This window comes from Oenanthe melanoleuca, chromosome 1A (assembly GCF_029582105.1).
Source record: "Oenanthe melanoleuca isolate GR-GAL-2019-014 chromosome 1A, OMel1.0, whole genome shotgun sequence".
Classification (NCBI taxonomy): Eukaryota; Metazoa; Chordata; class Aves; order Passeriformes; family Muscicapidae; genus Oenanthe; species Oenanthe melanoleuca.
The window spans coordinates 21,472,340-21,493,355 of NC_079334.1; the positions used below are offsets into that span (position 1 = coordinate 21,472,340).

The 21,016-nt window shown below is 40.7% G+C and overlaps 1 protein-coding gene and 1 long non-coding RNA gene across 2 annotated transcripts; one reads left to right on the forward strand and one right to left on the reverse strand.

Annotated features, from left to right (window-relative positions):
• Positions 1 to 1,999: 1,999 nt before the first annotated feature.
• IFT27 (intraflagellar transport 27) lies at positions 2,000 to 11,355 on the reverse strand. Its single transcript, XM_056515046.1, has 8 exons — positions 10,162 to 11,355; positions 6,513 to 6,592; positions 5,400 to 5,459; positions 4,670 to 4,729; positions 3,607 to 3,724; positions 3,191 to 3,300; positions 2,883 to 2,984; positions 2,000 to 2,272 (listed from the first exon to the last, which is right to left on the reverse strand). Exons 1-7 carry the CDS (start codon positions 10,193 to 10,195, stop codon positions 2,886 to 2,888), a joined length of 561 nt encoding a protein of 186 aa, XP_056371021.1. The 5' UTR covers positions 10,196 to 11,355; the 3' UTR covers positions 2,000 to 2,272; positions 2,883 to 2,885.
• A 17-nt stretch (positions 11,356 to 11,372) lies between these two features.
• Positions 11,373 to 20,688, forward strand: LOC130265772 (uncharacterized). The gene is made up of 3 exons (XR_008842672.1): positions 11,373 to 13,034; positions 18,475 to 18,563; positions 18,956 to 20,688. It is a non-coding gene; the product is annotated as an uncharacterized LOC130265772 (long non-coding RNA).
• The last annotated feature ends 328 nt before the right edge of the window (positions 20,689 to 21,016 follow it).

The window sequence follows — 21,016 nt, forward strand, 5'->3', positions numbered from 1 at the left end:
AAGCCTATAAGCAGCAAACACACATCCTCACTCTACAGATGTGACTGCCACAGTTAGCAAACAGGTAGGAGAAACTTAATAATAGCTCCAGACTCTTACTCATCTTGCTGGTCCAGCTCACTGACTTACCACCCTGAACTCCTTCCCACAGAAACAGAACTATTTCCCACAATCTTCCCATGTTTGGCTCTCATGTTGTCTACCCCCTCTTCACTCCCAACCTCTACAACCAAGGTCACAATTAAACCAGGAAAATAGCAACAACCACCACTTGCATCAGGCTGATATTGTACAGCACATTAGCCAGGAAGGGCAATACATTATGCTGTTAAAATGCATTTGAAAGGGTTGAGATTGTTATTGTCAAACACACTGTTTTGAAGGACATTAAACTGTGTCCACATTAGTGCTTGGAACAGTCCTGTAAAAAGCAAGTTGGACAACATGCTTTAGACATGACTTCTTTTCTAATTGTAGTTGTGGCCTCTGGAAGAGGGAAAGGGGCAGTGGGTGAATCCCTACTGTTAGCTAATTATATCATACACTTCCTCTCTCAGGCAATACATCTTTCCCTGCACAGGCTGCATTTTTTTTCACTAACTTCTCAAAAGCAGCTTCCCTATAAATCACAAATCACCACTGCAAGCATTCCCTTAATGAGCTGCTCCAGCTTTTGCATTTATTTTATAAAACAGCATTCACCAATCTTCATCTTACTGGTGCATTTAGAGTGTTTATTTGAAGTTATGGTAGGTCCTTCAGGTGCAGAGAGATGGACTCCCTGGTTAAAGATTGCACAGAATTCATATTATTACCTATTTCAAAGGCATTCATTCCCCCTAGATACACCATGTCACAGGTGACATACACATCTGGTATGTTATTTTCAATATGAAAAAATACGTGTATTGTTTTGTGATGACATCATCAATAGATCCAGGGGGAAATTAGATACCAAATAAAACCAAACCTTCTTTAGTTCTTTAACTAGATCAGCACAGAATCCAAAATAGCTTTTATTCTTACTAGTCAGAGACACCAGCATCTGCACACCTGCAAGCAAGTCTATACAGCCTATGTAAATCAACAGAAAACACCCAGAATTAACAAGACAGCCCATGTAAAATACAAATGCCAAAAATGATAATCCAATTCAAAAAGTGAGTCTTCTAGTTACCCTAAGTTCATGGAGGACCTGTTCCTTCTCTGAAGAAAGCAGGAGCTTTCTCAGCTTATTCTGTAATTTTTAAGTTGGGTTCTAGTAAAAGAATCTCTTGTTTTCACTTCTTGTAGATTGAGGTCCTATTCATCCTCCCTAGCAAGTTCCCAGCATCAACACACTGTTGGATGAGGCCAGAGAAATGAGGCCAGTCCTTCTCCAGATTCTTGAAGTGCTTCATATACTCTGCTACAACATCTGCAGCCATATTTCTTACGTTCCATTTAATGTACTTTTCTCAGCACTGGGCATAAAAATGATTATAAACCACATGTATAAAAGTCTTGAAACACAGATTCCTGAAAAGACTGCCTGAAAAATCACTCAGTGCTTAGTCTCTACAAAACTCAGCTTCCTTTGCCCAAGGGAGTCTACCATAATCTGAAAGATAATGGTTAAATTTTTGAAACTCTTGGTGTTAGGCTCAGTTACAAGGTAGCACCTTACCACAGATGCTTTTGCATACTGCACTAGCAAAGACTCTTACACATGCTCCACACAAAAGAGCAACTCTCTCTAGGCTTTTACCTTTTCTAATATGAAACTTCTAGCCAGACACAGCTGAGTCAGAGTAACTTAGCCAGGCTTTCTTTCATTTCCTTAGTCCTGTTTCCACTAGCAACATCAGAACTGTGGTCTTTTATCTGAAATTCAATGACAAGCAGAGAGACTTTAATAAGAGGACTCTGATTTTGAGATTGAGAACTGAACCTAATCAGAACGTTATTGCCAAATTCAGCTGACAAAAATAACACAACAATACGTAAGATGATAAAGACATGAAGAAGAAAAGGTAATTTTTTATAAGTTTTAGATTTATCTTTAGAATAGAAAAGGTATTCTTGCAATTTGACTCCATTTTGCAGTTAAGCCAATTTGGATGTGGCCGCAGGAAGCTCTTCCTGCTCACTTCAAGGGAGGTGGCAGCCTCTGGAGAACTCCTGTGACCTGGGACCAGCAGAGGGCACTGCGTCACCAAGTGACAGCGGTTGGACGCCACACAGCTCCCACCAGGCAGGGACAGCGAGCCACGCCGAAAGAAAGAAACAGATTCTGGAAATTAGAAACATGCATTAGTCACCACCGTATCAATCCCGCAACTGATAAAGGCAACACTGTTAAAATTGGTCTCCAACTCCAGAAACACACCTAAATCAAGCTCTGCCTCCACACATCTCAGTCACCAGGTGTTGATTATAGGGCAATAAGCCTCCTCCTGAAAATGCTTTTCAAGGGATAGGGCCAAATCGGTCCTGCCCCGCAGCGTATGTATCAAGGCTGGCTGAAGTCAAAAACATCCTGCCAGCTTCCTCTCTCCTTTCCCAAACCTCTAAATCCTTGCTTGTAGCAGCAGAAAGTCTGTTCAGACAAAAAGATACCAAAGCAAAGAGCTGGCAATTTCCATTCTGTCCTCCCCTTTTACTCTCCACCTCCTCCAACCTAGCAGACTTTCAATGAGCTGAGAACCAAGTTAGAGGACATGAAAGGAATGCTGAGGTAGCAGCTTCAGAAGAGTGTCTTTCTACTTGCTTATTTCTAGTTTATTTTGAATTACCAGAGGATGACCATGAAGTAGCAAATAGCTCATGTTTTTTTTCCCTCTGTATTCATTCCAACAGGATACTCAGTACTAGGAGAAGCTTAGAGGAAAAATAAATCATACCAGTCAGGCTAGTGAGTGAAAAGTTTCCACTTTCTCTTTGTACAGTTGGTGGAATAACTTTGCCAGGATGTGAAAAGGGGCCTCAAAATCTTTCATTTCCTTCTGTAAAGAAATAAGAGAGTTGTGAATTGCAGATGGAATAAGCATTTGACTATTTCTGCTCTGTCTCACCAAAGAAGGATGAAAACCGAGTTAGATGACAAACAAGAAGAAGAGAGTCCCCAGTTATCTTTCTCTGCCTGAAAGAGAAGATAACTTTACAAACATCCCCTTGCACAGATGGTGAAAAGATACTCACAGATACTCACCACTGACATTTCACAGTATTCCAGGCCATGTTTCTCAGCCCACTCCTGTGCTTGTTCCTGATCCACAACTCGACGATCAGCTAGGTCTGTTTTATTCCCCACTAAGACACCTACAGAAAAAAAGACATGAAACAAAAGAAAAAAAAAAACAAACAGCTCATCAATGCGGACTTGTAAGCCATAAATACTGGAACATTTGTAGAAGTAGCTGAAAAAATTGGAGGTGTAGAGAATAGTTTGTAACTACCTAAAAAAGATTGCAAAAAGGAAACATATTCAAGTCTTATCTGCTTTTTGATAAAAGCAAATGAGTTGGAGGAAGCCATGTCTGCCCCTGACTGTATTCCACAGCTCAACAGAAACAACTGCTGTCATACAGGAGGGGAGCAGATAACAAGAATCACACCCATTCTTACCTGGAACATGCACCCCAACTGCTTGAGCTCTAACCTTCTCCAACCATTTGTTACAGTTGTTGAAGGATTGCTCATTAGTGACATCATACACAAGGCACACGACGTTGGGTTGCTCCCACTGCACAGCAAGAAAGGAACACTGTCAGCTCGAATGAAACTGATGTGGTCAACAGCCAGGCTGTAAACGTGGCAAACACAGCTGCTAAGATGAAAAAAAAAAAGCCTAACACCCAGGAATCCTATGCCTTGGCTGAGGTTTCACATTTCAGTTGACCCAACTAAATCACTGACATTGAGAGAGGTGGTCTTGCTTTCCTCCCTAGTCCTGTCTGTGCAGTCCTGCCCCTTTACTTGTATCAGCTCACTCATCTGATCCCCGGGCAAGCTGATTTTTCATGCTGAATCAGCACAAAATTAATCCTAGAAAAAAAAGTAGAAAGGCTTTCTCCCAGTTTGAGAAGCTGAGCCAGCTTCTAGAGAAGTCCCTTGCAAACCACATCTAGTGTAAGTGCAAAAGTGGAATTGTTCTCGTAGACAATGAACCATTAGGTTGACTTAACCATCTTATGAAAGCTCACATCAATTCACGGATTCTGCTTCTTAAAATGAGATAACACAGTAGAGAACTATACAGAGAAGGTCACAAATACGTGAAGGAAAAAACCCAAGGGCAGGATTATGCTCAAGGACAAGAATGAATCCTGCTGGATCAAACACATCACTGTAATACAAAAAAACCCTCTCCCACTGTTGAAGTTGCAGCAAAACAGATGTTTTCCTAAGAAATAAAAATAACTTTAAACAACAGTACACAAAAATTTTCACTTAATAATCCCTAATTCTTTTGTAAGAATACTGCCTATTTGCTTTCCTTTCTCTGGAAAGTATTTCTTCTAGTACTTATACAAGTTTTAGAGAGGTAGAACAGGATGCGTTGGCAACTGAGGTAATTGCTCCCATTTACACTAAAGACAAAGTTTGCTACATCTGCCAGACTGGGGAGCTCAGATCTTCAAAGCAAAAGCACTTCTTTGGAAGAAGAGGACTGTTACATAAGACTTACCAGTTTCTCCAGCATTTCAGAAAATAGATCTTTTCCTGCAGAGTCAAAAATGAAGAATTCCTGAAAGCGGAAACAGAAAGGAGGCTCTTGCCAAGAAAAATGCAGTGTAGGGAAAGGTTTTGGAAGTAAATACTGCAACTTGTAACTCCAACATTTTATTCAGTACAGCACAGTCATGTCCCTAAGGGACAAATATCCCGCACTGAGAAAACTCCAGATAGTATGAGAAAATAAATAGCCATTTTTCAAGTATAAGCAGTAAGAGTTACTTCCAAGGCCCCAGGTCTAGTTTCCATCCCTACTGGAAACAGAAGAGTGGGACAGTAACCTCTACTATTTATAAAAAAAAAATTTTATAAAAAAATTACATACATTCCATTAATGGGAGTATAGGACATTAAGGAAAAAATAACAGATAAGCTTTGGCTTCTGTAGTTACAAGAATCACAAACTAAACTTTAGTGCCCTAAAGGACAAAACAGAATCTCAATAAAGCTAGCAATAACTTTGGTATAAAATGTTGTGTTGGATACAATTATATAAAAATTACATTTTTAACACTAAACTAACCCTGGAGTATCAGCAATTATACATGATCAGCCTCATTTCCTTAATGCAACTTAATTGTCCTATGAATATGCAGAGTGATCTTCCACCAGAATGAGACACATGTGAGGCTTGAGCTCTGGATGTCTCTTTCTGACCCAATTTATGTCACAGAAAAACTCACCACACTATCACTTGTCTCTGGAACTGATACAGCCTTCACCAATAGTTCTATTCCCGCTGTCTGTCAAGAAGAATCAGGAAAATGAGGATCAGGAGAGTTTTTAAGAGTCTGTCCAACTGTATACCAACCATGCATTGGATTGAGGCAATTCTTGTGAATCATTACAATTCCATCAAACACAGACCGCTGGAAACTCAGCAATACTCCTCCCAGCTCTGGTAACCTAATCTCACCAATATGTCAAAGACTCCTAGATTTGCTCAGCTGGGGGAAAAAGGAGGAGAACCAAAGAGATTTGCTTATATACAGCTCAGAGTATTAGCTGAAGTCTGCAGGTCTATGTTCACTCTCACACTGTGCTCTAACGCACGCCTTAGAACGTTTTGCACTAACCATGTGATGAGCTAACATATGGGACCGAGATTATTTGTGCTTCTTCCACCTTTTATCTCATCCTGCTTTGTAGCTCATTTGCTTGTTCTATTTCTATCCTTAAATTCTGGTTTCCATCTTTATTTCAATGAATAAACATACTTTAGGGTTTTTTCCTCCACACTCATATTTTCCTTTTTTTACTTTACTTATATTTACTTTTATTTTTATCCTGCTTCTGATTAGTCATCACCATTGATTCTTACACTGAAAGACTGCAAACTGTATCCTCTTCATCTGGGAACAGTTTCTGTAGATTATAATTATCTTGGGGCTATGCAGCACATCTTGGTGTTTGCACAGTGATAAGCACACTGTCCACACGCACATTTAATAGTTGGAATTAAAAGCTTTCTCCTTCAGCAGTGCTTTTTCATAGAGTAGTCCCTAAAGGGGGGAGCTCTCTAACACCACAAAACCTTATGAAAACATTGGTTCAGCAGGAAAATCACAAGATTAACTGTATTATTCTGCCTTAAGTTTCAACATCAGCACGTACATAATGGAGACTTAGAGAACATTAGATGTTTTCAGAATCTACGGTGTAAGAAAGAAAATCCTCTAAGATCCCATCTGGAATGACTCAACTTAAAATCACATTTATTTTGTTCTAGGCTGCTCAGTTTTCCCATTCATCTTAGAAAAAATTTAGACAGCAGTCTGAGCCTGTTGTATGCTTACCAGTGTGTAGTTCTTCTGAAAATGAGCCCCATCACTGCGAAACATCTGGGCTAAAGCACTCTTACCCACAGCTGGATCTCCTGCAAAACCAAAACCATAAAATATTTTTGTTTCATACTAGAGCATCTCATTTTTCCTCAGTTCTGTTCCTATCACACGTTGTAAGAGCCTGGATGCTCTAACTCTGAATAGAGGCAATTTAACTGTCTCATGAAGCACAAAACCATCTAAAAGGTAATACCCACACAAGGAAATGAATATTGCCACTATGCATACTGGTGGCTGATATCTGATTTCTGATCTATGCACAACAGCAAAGGACTGCCAGATCAGGGTGGAACTGCTGTTTGCTCTAAAATTCATGCCTACTCCACGGCCCTTACCTAGGAATGAAAATTTCACAGATATGTTATCATGTAGAGAAAATTGCAATGTGATAAGGGACTGGGATTCCTAGGAGGCTATTTCCTCTCCTTAGGTTACCCATTCCTTCAGACTCAAATCCTTGTTATATACTGAGACAAATCTGCTTAACCTGGTAACATTTCTCAATGAACTCTTCTTGCTGACCCTGCTAAGAGAGCAACCCCTGCTGACTCAATACTGCTGGTGGCTCATTAGTTGCATCCTGGGCATAACAGAAGCAAACGTCAAAAAGAAAGCACATGGCTGGAGAGAAGAGCCTGCTGATTCATCCCTGTATGGAAGGAAAAGCAAGGTGCTTTAGTTTTTGCTCTTCTAGAGCCAAGCCTTTCTGATATGGCTTGCACAACACTTCAGGCAAACCTGGCAGCTGCCTGCTTTGGCTGGCTCCCACAGAACTCTGTGAGATCCAAAGCAATCACAGGATCACAGAATAAGCTGAGTTGGAAGGGACCCACAAGGATCACTGGGTCCAGCTCCTGGCCCTGCACAGGACCATCCCCAAGAGTCACACCATGTGACCAAGAGTATTGCACAAATGCTTCTTGAACTCTGTCAGGCTTGGTGCTGTGACCACTTCCCTGGGGAGCTGTTACAGAGCCCAGTCCCCTCTGGGTGAAGAACCTTTTCCTGATATCCAACCTAAACCTCCTCTGACACAACTTCAAACCATTTCCTCAGGCTCTGCAGAACTCATATATGCCCACATTACTACATTAAAAAGATCATAAATCATAACCCTTTCTAAACAAAGACTTAATGCTTCCAAAGAGCTTATAATTTCTCCACATAATGTCTTGCTAGCCTGGATAGTTAAAAGGACAGGAGCCAGTAATTAAATACCTCAGTGGTTGAAGCTCTACCCTTAAAGACACACTCATAACAGCCAAGCCTGGAACAGTCTTTCACATTACATTGTTAATAAATAAAGCCAGAAAGGAAGTATTTTACATTATGTTGTTAACGAATAAACCAAGAAAGGGCTGTATTTTTGACTCCATTACAGCTTCCTAATGGTGTTTTGAAGGAAATTGGTAAAGATCTCTGCTCACATACTATTACTGAGGTGGAAGGGTGTTTTGGAGAGTGACAATTGCCCCTAGATGCATTAACCAAATGTAGTTCTTGTTTAAAACATTTTTAGCATGCTTGCTTACTTTGAGCTGAGTTGGGCTCATAATATTTAGACAGCAAAATCTGGTAAGTCAGCTTGTTTGTTCTCTGATCAGTTCAAGCTTGTGCGGAAGACAACACTCTGTTCTGAGTGGAAGCTATTCTGTATTTCAATAGACAATTAGATCTGTCTTTGTAAAATGAGATAGAGAGGCACACATTGCTCCAAACTGTGCAGGCATCAGCCAGCACAAATTCTTAACTAATGTGTTGCCTTTTTTTCACTTGACAGCCCCAGGTGTTCTTTCCCTCTTTTTATTCTTTGCCAACCTCTTTAGTCCATCACACCAGTACACTTCCTCAAAGTAAGTTTCCTTGCCCTTTTCAGTTTAGTCTCATGTGCCAGCAGTGCATTGCACAGTATATATTCCATCCATATTTCTGTTACTCTGCCAGATTCTGTAGGGTCTTTCTAAAATGCCTGCTACTGCCAGCTGTATTGCTACAATGAAAACCTTTGTGCACTGTCTCCATGGCTAACTCAGACAACAGATTTTTTTACTTTGTGTCTGTAAATGACATTTAAGGTAATACAGGAATCGTCTTCTATTGTCAATTTAATAGTCCCTGTTTTGCTAACAAGAGCCCTTTTCTCCCGTTCTCTTTGACCTTGGTGTAGCTCCCAATTCTGGCTCTTCATAGAAACCATTTCCTTAGGTCCACAAGAGCTCCCAGTTCCATTTCTAATGGGTTTGCTCCTATCTGTGTAATTGCATTTTCTTGTTCCCTTTAGGTTCTTGTGGTTACTCATACCTTAGGTTCCTTTCACTAGAGTGTGTTCTTCTGCAATACAGAATCTATTTTGCCTGGTCTGCTTCATTAACTTATTATTTTAAATAATACATGGATATTATTGTAGCACATAAGAGAATGACATATGGCATAGGACATTCCTGTTCTTTGTACAAGAGAATTGGAAAGGCAGCTCCAGACACAATTACGATTAAGGACATTAACAGGTCATCCAAAGAGAACTCATGTGATTTTAAAATGGTCATGGAATTGGCCTGTAGTAACACTAAACAACAAAACTGGATAGAGTTCAGCAAAGCCAGTATACTGGGAGCAGGAAACTTCCACATTGGAAACGATGCCTATGTTTCAAGTGCAGAAGATGGACAAGATATTCATGCTGTTCACAGCAGTAGAGCCACAAGGGAGATTAACTCTTTTGCCTTTGCCAAAGACCACATCTGGCTTTGTGTGAGTAGATGGTCAGCTGCTTCTGAGGTTAAAAAAGGCAAACATTTTATTCTGGATGAAATAATTTGGAACAAAGAGTTAAACCTGGGAGTTGACTGCACACAAACGATTTGTGCTTTTGGCTGAGGCTGCACAGAGCTTCAATGCAAAGGGAGGGGACAAAATAAAGTTTTTTTCACAAAGTGGTAACAGCCAGCTGTAACTTACTTTCAACACTTCCATAATCCATCCTGACTAAATAAGCTGGTGTCTTCACCTCATTTTTTTCTCAGGTTAGCCTCCAAATTGTTTTGGGGGAAAAGATGCCACTGTAAAGTGCTCATTCTCCATCCTTCTACTCTTTGTTTAGGCTTTACCTTTCTATCATACTCTCAGAATCACCCTAATTTCTGCCATGAAATTTTCACATCAGCCCAAAGCAAGGCTCACAAATGAGGCAGACTCAGCTGCCTACCCTGCTCCCTTCAAGCTTTCTCCAATGTCTGCGCCCACCTTTCCACATCGCAGAAATACTCTTTTTGGTTTGGGCTTGGGATATTTGCCCCTCTTTTTCTGACCCTGTCCTTGGATTTCAGCCGCTCCAACTACACCTCACACCCTCCCTGGGCACAGCCCGACTCCACGTGGTAGGCGGGGCCGGGTACGAGTGGTAACAACACACACGACTTCCAGTGTTCCCATTCCCAGGCAGCCGAGCTCCTCACTTCTCTCCCGTCGCCTCTTTCCCCACCTCTTCTCCGGCGGGCCGGCCCCTCCACGAGGGGCTGTGGCCGGCCTCGCCGCACCCCACAGCGCCCGCTCTAGCCCCCTGTGGCCAGCGGGGCGGATGGAACGGGCGGGCCGGACTCACCTGCCAGCAGGCACTTGGCAGCGAGCTTCACCATGGCGCCGGCCCGGGGCAGGGGCGGCGGCGGGCCCGGACGGCGGCAGCGGGATCGCCACCGCGCCGAGCCGCGGCCTTGGCAACCGCGAGGCCCTGGCAACCGAGCGACCTCCCGCCCGTCCCCATTGGCTGCGGGCCCTGCTCATCAAGGCCGCTCAGAGTCATTATTGGTTCGCTCGTTTCTCCCCGCCCACTAGCGGTGCTGTCAATCAAATCAAACGCTCCGCCGGTCCCTGTGGGCGCCGCGGCGATGCGGGAGGCGCGAAGGGAAATTCTGCCCGGCAACTAACGACGTCATCGAAGACCAGCTTGTTATTGGGTAGAAAACAGAAGGCCTGCAGCACGGAGCTGAAATGACCCTCTGAGGGCACGGCAGAAAATGACAGAAGTTACGGGCAGGCAGCTGCGGCAGCCCCAAGGCTGGAGAGGCAGGCGCGGGGAGAAGCCTCCCCTTCCTGCCTGCGAGCCCGCGGAGCGCGATGTCCGTGCGGAAGCGCCCTGGCTCCGTGCGCCGTGCTGCGCATGCGCGCGGCGGGAGCTGGGCCTGCCCCGGCCTGAGCGTCCCTGGCGCCCGCGGCCGGCATTTGGGTCAGGCTGCTCTGAGGGCTCGGGGCGGCAGCGGGCTGCGAGCCGTGCTCGGCAGCCTCAGAGTCACCGAGCCGCGCCGGCATCGGAACAGCGTGTGCGAGGCCGCTGTGACCCTCTGCGAGTGGGGCTGCGCCTCTTCCCTGGCCGGCCCGGCAGCTGATCCGCTCCCCTTTCCTCCAGTGCACCCTTTTCCTTGTGCTTGGCCGTGTTAATGTACTCACGGACAAAGTTCTCTTGCTTGCTGATTTCTTAGCTGCGTTCTCCTTTTTTTCCCCCCTTCGTTATTTTTTTTAGCCTTTCACGCTGCACTAGGTTAATTTCTTTATTTGTTTCTTCTTATTTTGAAAATATTTTTACTAAACTCTCCTTCAGCTACTATTGAACTATTTATATGCCCTATTTTTATTCTTTGGACTGATTTTCTGTCTTCCTTAAGCTGTCCAGATGAGTGGGAGCCGAAAAAGGGGACCAGGAAGCTTCTTGGGTTTTCCACTCCTTGCAATATCTTTGAAAGATCTGTGCCATCAGAAAGCATGCCATTAATAACAATCTTAATTAAAAAACACCTTTTTTAGGATATAAACTTGGATTGTTTATTCTCGAACACAGAATGTGCTTTCTGTGGAAAGCAGTGCGTATCTTGAGAAGAACAGAATAATCAGTAATACATCTGTATTTGGGTTATGATTTCGACCATTGCACATTCCAAGGGTATAAAAAAAAAGTTTTCCAAGTGTTATTTTAATATCAACACTTTATTTTAATGTAACTGCTTCAAAGGCAGCTCTTTTACTTTTCCTGGGATAAATTACCTGTTACATATCCAGCCAGGCAAGCAAATAACATAAAATTAATGAGAACGTATAGTTGAATCAAAGGAGTCTTCTATATGCACATAAAATAATATTGTTTCTGTGATATATACATGAAGGGGAGGTCACTAGCCTGAGTGGGCAGACTTGAATTGTTGATAATGACTTGCAGTAAAATACAGTGATGGAGTCACTACTGTTCCTTTAAAAGGGACAAGAGAAATTAATGAAAGATTTCATTATTACTTTCCCTGTTTTCCATCCCCAAATCCTCCATCACATAAAACAGATGTGAGTTATTGATGTTCTCCATCACTTATGTCTAAATAGCTTACCTCCTCTTTCATCTTTTCTGCCTTCCACTCCATCCTCCAAGAAATTCACTTGTCTCTGCCTTGTTCCATTTTTGCAATCTTTGCATTATCCTTTGTTGTCTATTTGTAATATTGCCCCAGTTTACTGACAGGTCTCCAAGAGAAGGCTTTGAGGCTCCATTATGATGTACTTGAGGTTTATTGATCGTGGCTGCAGTGTGGTGGTATCCACCAGCATTTGCTGAGGTCACGAACATCCCCGGGATTTTACACTGGGATCGCAGCAACAGAAGCCATAGATTATGTTGGAAGTGAGATTTTCATTGCTGCTGAAAATTTCTGCTTGGAATCTGCATATCTCTTTCCTGCTTGCTGCTTTAATATTAACACCCTCTTCCTTTATCCCATTCCCTCATTTCCTACCTCTGCATGCATGTGTGCACAGAACTCTTAATGGACTTGTATCCTCTCTGTTGCTTTTACCCCACTATATATATATTTTTTTTACTCAATCTATCTTTTCTTCTGCCTGACTTCTCACAGGTATAAGTTGTTCCCCTACCAGCATTGACAGTGATAGATTAAGAATGGAATGACTTATCTGCACCTTGTAATCCAAACAGAATCACAGTCTGCTGTTAGCAGTCCACAGGGGTTGCTGCTGAATAAATTGGAATGCTGGTAGCTGTGCTCGCTGAAGCTTCTCTCATCTTGAATACGTGAGAAAGAGGGGAAGAGGAACCCTGTGGATTTAAACAAAAAAGAAAACAAAACACCAACAACAGAGGATGATGCCCTTACCCTAGAGAAGTATTTATGAGGTTAAATCCTGTATTTAGCAGCTAAGGAGGAATAGTGCACTCTTTTCATTCACACATTCAATTTTTCCCTCAAATGAAACAAGGTTATTTTGATGGGAGGTGCCCCTTCTCTCAGGTGGGCAGGAAAAGTTTCCCTGACTGCCACAAGGCCCTGAAATTGGAAGTCACGTTCCCTTAGGCAGCGGTCACAAACCAGCAGTCAAACTGCACGTGTGTCTCGTGTGGCTCGCATTTCATCCGGCTGCAGAAGGCAGAATGGTGGAACTGCTTCTCCAGCAGGAGAGGCAAGGAATTTCAGACACCAGGTAAGGCTTTACAATGGGGATTAAACTGAGGTCGTGCAGTCTTTTAGACTGAGGAATAATTGGTGCTCCAGATTCTGTCAGGCACTGCACAGGTCACTTCATTATTTTCTTCAAAGAGCATACCTGTTAAAAAATTATTTTTTCTGAGGCAAGATTCACTAATATTACTAGGACTTGTTTTCACAGTTGTTGATCTATCAGTGCAAACATTCTGGATATGTTCAGAACAGAGCAGGTTACAACCTGTAACTTGAACCTGCTGCCTGATAAAAGCTACTGAGGAAGAACTGTAGCTTTCTTTGGAGTAAGCAGTGCTTCTCAGGAGAGCATTAATGTTGAGGAAAGGGAATTAGTCGGTCTTTCTGTAAGAAATCTCTTAAATACAAAGTATTTTATCAGTTCTTTTTTAAATCTTATGTTACTAAAAGGAAACAGTGTGACAAAACGGCATCAGAAGTATCTTGTGAATGAATATTCAGAGTTCATGCAGCTTTTTAAATCAGCATAGATTCTTATAGGATTGACTACGAATATTTACTGGTATGTCTGGAGAGCTGTGAAAACTGCAAGAAAGGATGTGTAAATGTTATTGTAGATTTCCATTCTTTACACTTCCCCCAAGCAGTGGAATAAATAGATACTTCATCTATTTTGAGGGCTACTTCATTTGGCATCCCCCAAAACCAGCTTTTATTTCTCTTCAGAGTGGAGCTATTAGCACAGAAGTGAGAATTTGGATGCTTTCTCTAGCTCTGTTGATAACACCATTATAGTTCAGGTCTTCAGATTTTGGTCTTTTGTGGTGGGGGCTGAGACACAGATCTGAAGGCTTTTTGGCTGAGAGTCGGTGCACTGAAATGTAAGATGATTACAAAATGGTTGAATCAGCCAAAGGATTTGTTGGCAGTTTCAATAGCCCTTCTGACTGATCTGGCTTATCTGCCATTTGTTTCTGATCTATTCCATTGGAAGAGTGGAAGATAGAAATGGATGGCAGTTGTGGCATCAATGGAAAGTGGTAAATTACTAAATGTAGGTAGGTACCTCAGCAAGATGTAAACTTGTTTTGAGTATGCTAATTTTAACTGTTATATCCTCTCTTCTGATGAATATGAAAAGAGGGAAAGATTTCTCAAGGATGCATTCATATCCACAAGGATGAAGATAATTTCCAGAGAGTAATTATTCTGTGTATATCTGGAAAAATTCCAGCTCAAATCTTTATTTTCTTGCTCATGCACATGGAAGCCTGAAAGAGCGCTGGGAAGATACCCTGAGATCTTTATTTAATTTTTAATAATACTCCTCAATGCAGTAGAGAGCAGGTTGTTGAGGGAGCTGGAATGTCACCCAGAAAGGTGTCTGGATCTCTCCCTGGGGGAGTGTCTGTGGCAGACTGAGGGCTCACTGTGTGTGGCCTGAGCCTTCTGAGCAGCGAGTGCAGTTATTGGAGCGATCTGCTCTCCTGCACAGGGGATCGGGTGATGCTGGGGAGGGAGGACTGAGTGTGCTCTGCATCCCAGGGAAGGGGTTAATCTGTCAAACAAGGAGTACATGAATATGTGACAGCTTTAAATGAGCTACCCACAATTCCAGCATGCCAGTCATTATGTGCTGATGATGACTCTGATAGCAGCTGGGGATCTTTTTTTGGATCTCTAGCTGCTGTCTGCTTAGAAGGCAGATGCTAGGCTTTCACTAATGCTTTATCTTGTGTTAAAAACTGCAAGACAGATTATATTCAAATAATGAGATTTATTAAAAAATAGAAGTTAATGTTTGGGTTTATATCCTATTTTTTTTAGGCTTTGAATGTTCAAAGCTTTCTCTGAAGGCATGACAGCTAGAATTTTTTCCCTTGGCTGAAAACTAAGATTCAACCATGTTACTCCATGACTTGGAGGTTTAATGGAGGAAGGGCTAGAGAAATATTTGAGACTCCTAATAAAATTTTCAAAAGTTTACAACACTCTGTTTTCTATTCTCTTCCCTTTTAGACCAGGCTAAATTTTTCACCTTCATAATGTCCTTTCTTTTCAAGGTCAATTTATTACAATGGATTTATATTATAATAAAATATCTTCTGCTCCAGGCCTTTCAAATCCTCACTCTAATCATCTCAGTACTTCCTACTCTGGATTTCCTTTTCCTCAGACCCTGAATTTCAATGTTGTTCACCCTCTGGCCTCTGTCTCAGAGCCCTCTGTCCATTTACTTCCTGCTTCAGAAGCAAGGCTCCTGCTCCTGCCTCCCCAGTAGCTGCTCACACCAGCTACTTTCTTCCCATTTGTGGCTGAGCCTTGCTGGTCAAAGTCTTTGTGGCTTTCTTCCTACAGATGTAGGGTCTTGATTCCTTCTTCTGATGAAGCCTTAAACTTCTGGTCTATGCAGTGAACTGATAAAAATTCTGAGGGAGAAGGATTCAGAGCTTGTAAAAATAGGATAAAAAGTTACGTGGGAGCCCTTCATTGTTACTTGTTCGATGCTTTGTATTCAACAGACTAGATGGAATTTCAGGTTAATTTTGACCTATCAGACCTTCACTGGGAGATAATTTAAGTTCTATTGTACCAGTTACCTTTTGAGCATTCAAAATGAAGATGCATTTGAACACTAGGGTTCTCAACAGTCCAGAAAAGATAGGGATTCATGAAGTCTGTGGGTAAATATCTCTTAAGACTCTGCTTTGCTAAGAAGGCTCTCACATGTGAACAAGGAAGTTAATGTATGCACAGAGAACAGAAAAACACTGGCTCTAGTAATGGAGGTTGTTACAGAACATAATTGAACACTGACTGCAGCAAAGCTAAAAGGAGACTTGCATTACAATGACAAAAAAATCTTTATTTTTTCCCCTAACCTCTGATTTCAGCTGTCTGACTAAGAGCAGGTGCTGGGCAATAGCTCAATTTCAACAACCCATTGCAGCTGAAAGAGTAGATGCAATTGTGCTGCATCCAGCAAAATTGAAAATTGCTTTAAAGGAGAGGAATGCAAATGTTTTTAAGACAGAAAATCTTCATTCATCTGCAGAACGAAGCATAAAATTAGCACAGCCTCATAATTTTTATTCCTCTTTATAAAGCAGTAATAACTGTGAGATAATTTGCTATTCCTTATATATTTTAGTATCTTTCTAGTGATACATTTTTAAACTCCATTGCATTGTGAATACACAGGGAGTAGAATTTGTTAACAATTAAAACCTTATAATTTTAAAATCCCTCCAGACAATGTCTACAAAACCTGAAAATGTCTCTGAACCATTTAGGTTTTCAGCAATTCTTGGACCTTGGTTAAGCCTTTGACCTCTGGTCTTGCACCCCTCATGACTCATCTGGAGTCATAGAGTGGTTTGTGCAATGAGGGACCTTAAAGATTATCCCATTCCAGCCCCAATGCCACTAGAGCAGGTTGCTCCAAGCCCCATCCAACCTGGCCTTGAACACTTGCAGGGATGGCACATCCACAGCTTCTCTGGGCAACCTGTGTCAGTAAAGAATTTTTTCCCAATGTCTGGTCTAAATGCACATTAATAGAGAATTACCATGTTCTTACCACATGAAGGCCTAAGTTATTTCCAGTGTTGTGCTACTCTAATACCAGTGAAACCAACTGTATTTCTGTACATAAACCTTACAATGAATCTTCTGGAGTTAAAAACTGTTGTGGCAATATGAGTTGAACAAGATTCAGGCACTGACAAGATCCTTTATTTTAGATTTTCCTAGGTGGGAGACTGAATAAATTTATGAAAGAAATATCTTTTCTAGCTGCATGTTCCATAGGCTTATTAGCCTAGGCCTTCCTATTTGTTCCATAGGTCTTTCAGTATTTATATTTGGATCATCTGATCCATTTACTGTTGTAGCTCATGCAGTTCCTTCTATTTTTCTGGTGGTTGGAGAAGGGACTCTAGTATTTGTATTTATATATTAACTTTGGTCTTTAAAGGTGTTGAGCTTTGCTGCTTATTGACCAGAAGAACACAAAGCAGAAATGTGCTTCCTCCCTTGTGAAGTAATTATCCCATATCAGGGGATCCTACAGTCTGAAAAGTTTTGACAATTGATCTGTCATGCAGATAGCTAACCCTGTTTAGACACATTTGGCTTCACTTTCCTGTGTTTAGGAGAAATGGAATTTTAAATATCTGAGCCCTAGAGGGTGTTGGGATTTTACAGGGTGTGTCTCTTTGGAAAAGGGAATCAGCTAAAATGCTTGCTCAGAATGAAGAAGCAGGAGCTCAGGTTCAAGCCCATGTCAGCAATGAGAGAGTCCAGGACTTAGAGGAGGTATTTAATCACCAGCCTGTACTAAAGCCAGTGCTCTTCTCTCTGTGTTACTCATGGCTCCTGAGTGGGGTTAGAACAAGAGTGTCAGCATGTAATTTAACCACAGCTGGATTTTGGTGTGCTTTGCATGCCTTATAATTTCTCTTTCATTTGAAGTTGCTTTACAAATAAAAGAATGGGTTGTCTATCAGCCAGCCATTTAAATCTCAACCTAGGATTTTAGAGTCAAATTAAGTTATTTTGTACATTATGCTCATTAATAAAAAAATTTTGGGGCTCATTTGTGACTTCAGTGAACCTTTAGGCACAATTTTTGATGTTATTTTGTTAAGGCAATACTTGTTGCAAATATTGTGCAATGCTGCATTTTGTAATTCCATAACAATATTAACTCTGTTTTGAACAGAATGTTGTTAATGTTTAGCTACTATAGCACAGAGGGTCTGCTAAAACTGTGTGTGTGTTGCAGGAAAGGGAAACATGAACTGCATTACTAGTCTTCAAAAATATTTAGTTTCATTAGAAAAGGCAAAAGAAGCAAACAAACAACCTTTGCACTGATAAAATGAAGGAAAAGTGGAGGCAGTTGAAGGACATTAGGCAGTGTTGATCTCAGGGGTTGGTGGATAGACTGTAAATATAAATCCTTGCTCAGCTTCTGCAAGGTGAACAGGTGTTATGGCCTCCAGTCCATTGATTCCCAAAATAAGACATGTGGAAAATTGCTGATCCATGAAACTCCATTAAGAGCTTGGCAGGACCCTTAAAGCATAAGCAATTATGCATTTGTTGGTTAAGGATTAAGTAATGGTAAATGGTGATTGGAGAAATATTAAGAGTTGGTGACAGTCTGCTAATGCAATCTCTTTCTGTTAAATGCTAATGTCATTTGTCAATAAGTGATGGTTCAGCTATGATTTGAGGATTTGGCTCTTCTTCTTCTTGAATTGTAGTTCAGAGCAAGCAATTTCTTTTCTAGCAATACAGAACACCAATATGAACAAGTAATGCCTATTTTTTTTATTTGTCATTCAATTGTGTCGCATTGTAAACCATTGGATATGAATCTAAATAAAGGATATGTACTGATTATTTAAAAATTTGTCTTCAATAGAATGGCTGAAGTTTGCTTTTTTCTTTCATAGCTTCTACTCTATTACCACAGGGAAGAAAATTATGGAACATGTACTGTTTAGGGCAAAGAAGATGTAAGACAGCAATTAAGAAATTTAAGGTAAATGTTTCTTGGAGAAATATAATTTTTCTCCTTTGCTTATGCATCTGAAAATTAAAACATCTTTCTTCATGAAACAATAAATTGCAGGGTAGTGTGGATTTTTTGTATTTGTCAAGCATACTGTAATCCACACTGAGCAGAAAACCTGATTAAATTTTGTAGCAAATATTGCTTTCTTCAGGCTTTACAGTGGTTTCTGTGACAGTCTCAAAGACATTAAAGCAAGAGCAATATGAGAATGAATAATTTAATTTTTTTTATATGAAGTGTTTTGTTTTATATTTTATTGTAAATTTCAAATTTTGCATTTGTTTGCTGTATTTTGTTTAATGTCTAAATAACATCCAACTAAAAAGAAAATAATGAATTTATTTTTTTACATTTGAAAGGAAACAACTGAAGATTTAGAGAAGATTTGGAAGAAATTTGTGGGGGAAAAATAAGAGTCTAAGAGAAACATTGAAGATCCAGCAGTGAAAGGAAAGTAGTAGCTTGATGGTAATTGATAAAACAGTAATTTTATCTCTGGGCAGACATTTACTTATATTACACTTGTATTTGAATTTTTCTTTTCTTCAGCGATGGATGCATATTGAGATTTGAAATTTTAATTTAAAATGCAGTGGGGGGAAAAAAGTGTTTTTAAATAGGGTTTTGAGAATTCTGAGTATGAGATCTCAGAATACAGGATCTGAGTATACCAGTTGAGTAAACTGACCAAATGCAGGTTTAGAATATCTTATACTGTCAGCATGAAAAGTAAATATGGTATTTTGGAGGTCTCTCTACCTACTGTAGCTTTTTCAGTTTGAAAGTAAAGGGTGTTTTTTTTTTCACCTTCTTAATTATTCTATTGTTGAAAATTTTCAGGCCAGATTAGGCACTTAGTGTTGCTTGTTCCAGAGTGATTGAGGCAACAACATGAAGAAAGACTGAAGCAGGGATCATTGGGGTATTCAGACTTTTATGCTGGTGAAATATCGCAACTGATGTTGCTGTAACTTGATTTATTTCACGTAATCTTCTATAATAATTTTTTAGACTCATTAGTGGCTTTATTTATTTTTTTTAACTTTTCTTTTCCCTGGATAAAATCTCAGCTTTCATGCCATCCCGTGAAGCATTAAAATACCAACCCTGCCAGCTTCAGAGAACAGAAAGAGACTATAAAGGGCTTTGTTTATACAGTGGCTTTTATGTCGCTGCTCGGATTCCCTGGATCTTCATTCTCTCTGCTGCAGTAGCGGGGTGCCCGATGCCTTTTTGGTAGCCCTGTGCGCTCCTGTAATGAGGCTCTATTGCCACGCGAGGTCAGCAGCTGCCGAGAAAAAGCAGGAAATAACTCACTCCACCGCAATCCGTTTTCATTTGCTTTATTTAGAATACTTAAAAATCAATACATCCTTCAGAACCGTATATACAGTGTGCAAAACCAAAGGATTTCTTTTGAACGCTCAGCATCTTCAGCAAAGAGTCTTCCTTGCGAGTTACTACAGAGGGAGGATCTAGAATGGCTTTAGGGAACATTTATTGGCTTCCCGAGTAGCATGAGATAATTGCTGTGGCAGAGGATGGTATTCTGTACAGTGTGATGATGACAGGGTTTCAGCCTTATCTTTTTGTCTCTACTAAATTGGTGATACTAAATCAAAAATGAATAAGGTGTTATTGCTGCAGGAAATAATTTGGAATACAGAAATGGAAAATACCCTTCCTTTTTACTGCAGTAATAATCACTGTTCTGTCAAGATAAGGGGGAGATGTCACCTGAGAGGATTTCCCCCCTGCTTTAGTCTTTGCTTTGAAAGCAAAACACCCCCCACTAACACAGGTGAAAAGCTTGGTGCCAAAGTTTCTGAACAGCATTTGAGAATAAGTATTGAGTTCTGTTATAGGCTTACTATTGGCTAATCATTTCCTTAGCATAAGTCTCATTTCCCACATATAACTCCAAAGAAGATATTCACTTCTCTGGTAAAGTTTTAGAATAAATTCTTTTGGATGGGATTTTCTGATTTACTGTTTAAACAGTGGGATTACCAACTGCAGTGTCACACCTGAATCTTAGTGTTCCTTTTCCTGAAATTCATATTGTTATTTCTGTGAGTATGCCCTTCTTCCTGTCCTAGATAGTTGTATAACATTGCTAGTAAACATTCCCTGTGTTTCAGAAGTGACTGCATTTTAATAGTTTACGAAGTTATCTTCATGCATGATTGGCACAGATATTCCTGTCAAACCTTTTATCCAAAAATCCCCCTACAGCAGGCAAATTTAACAAATGATACATATGACTATCAATTTACTGATCACCGAAATGCAGCAGGGGAGATGCAGTTTAAATATTAGGAAATACTTTTTAGCTATAACACTGATTAAGTTGAAAGAACGAACTGCCAAATGAAGTTGGGTAATTGCCATCACTAGAGATTTGCCATCACTAGAGGTTT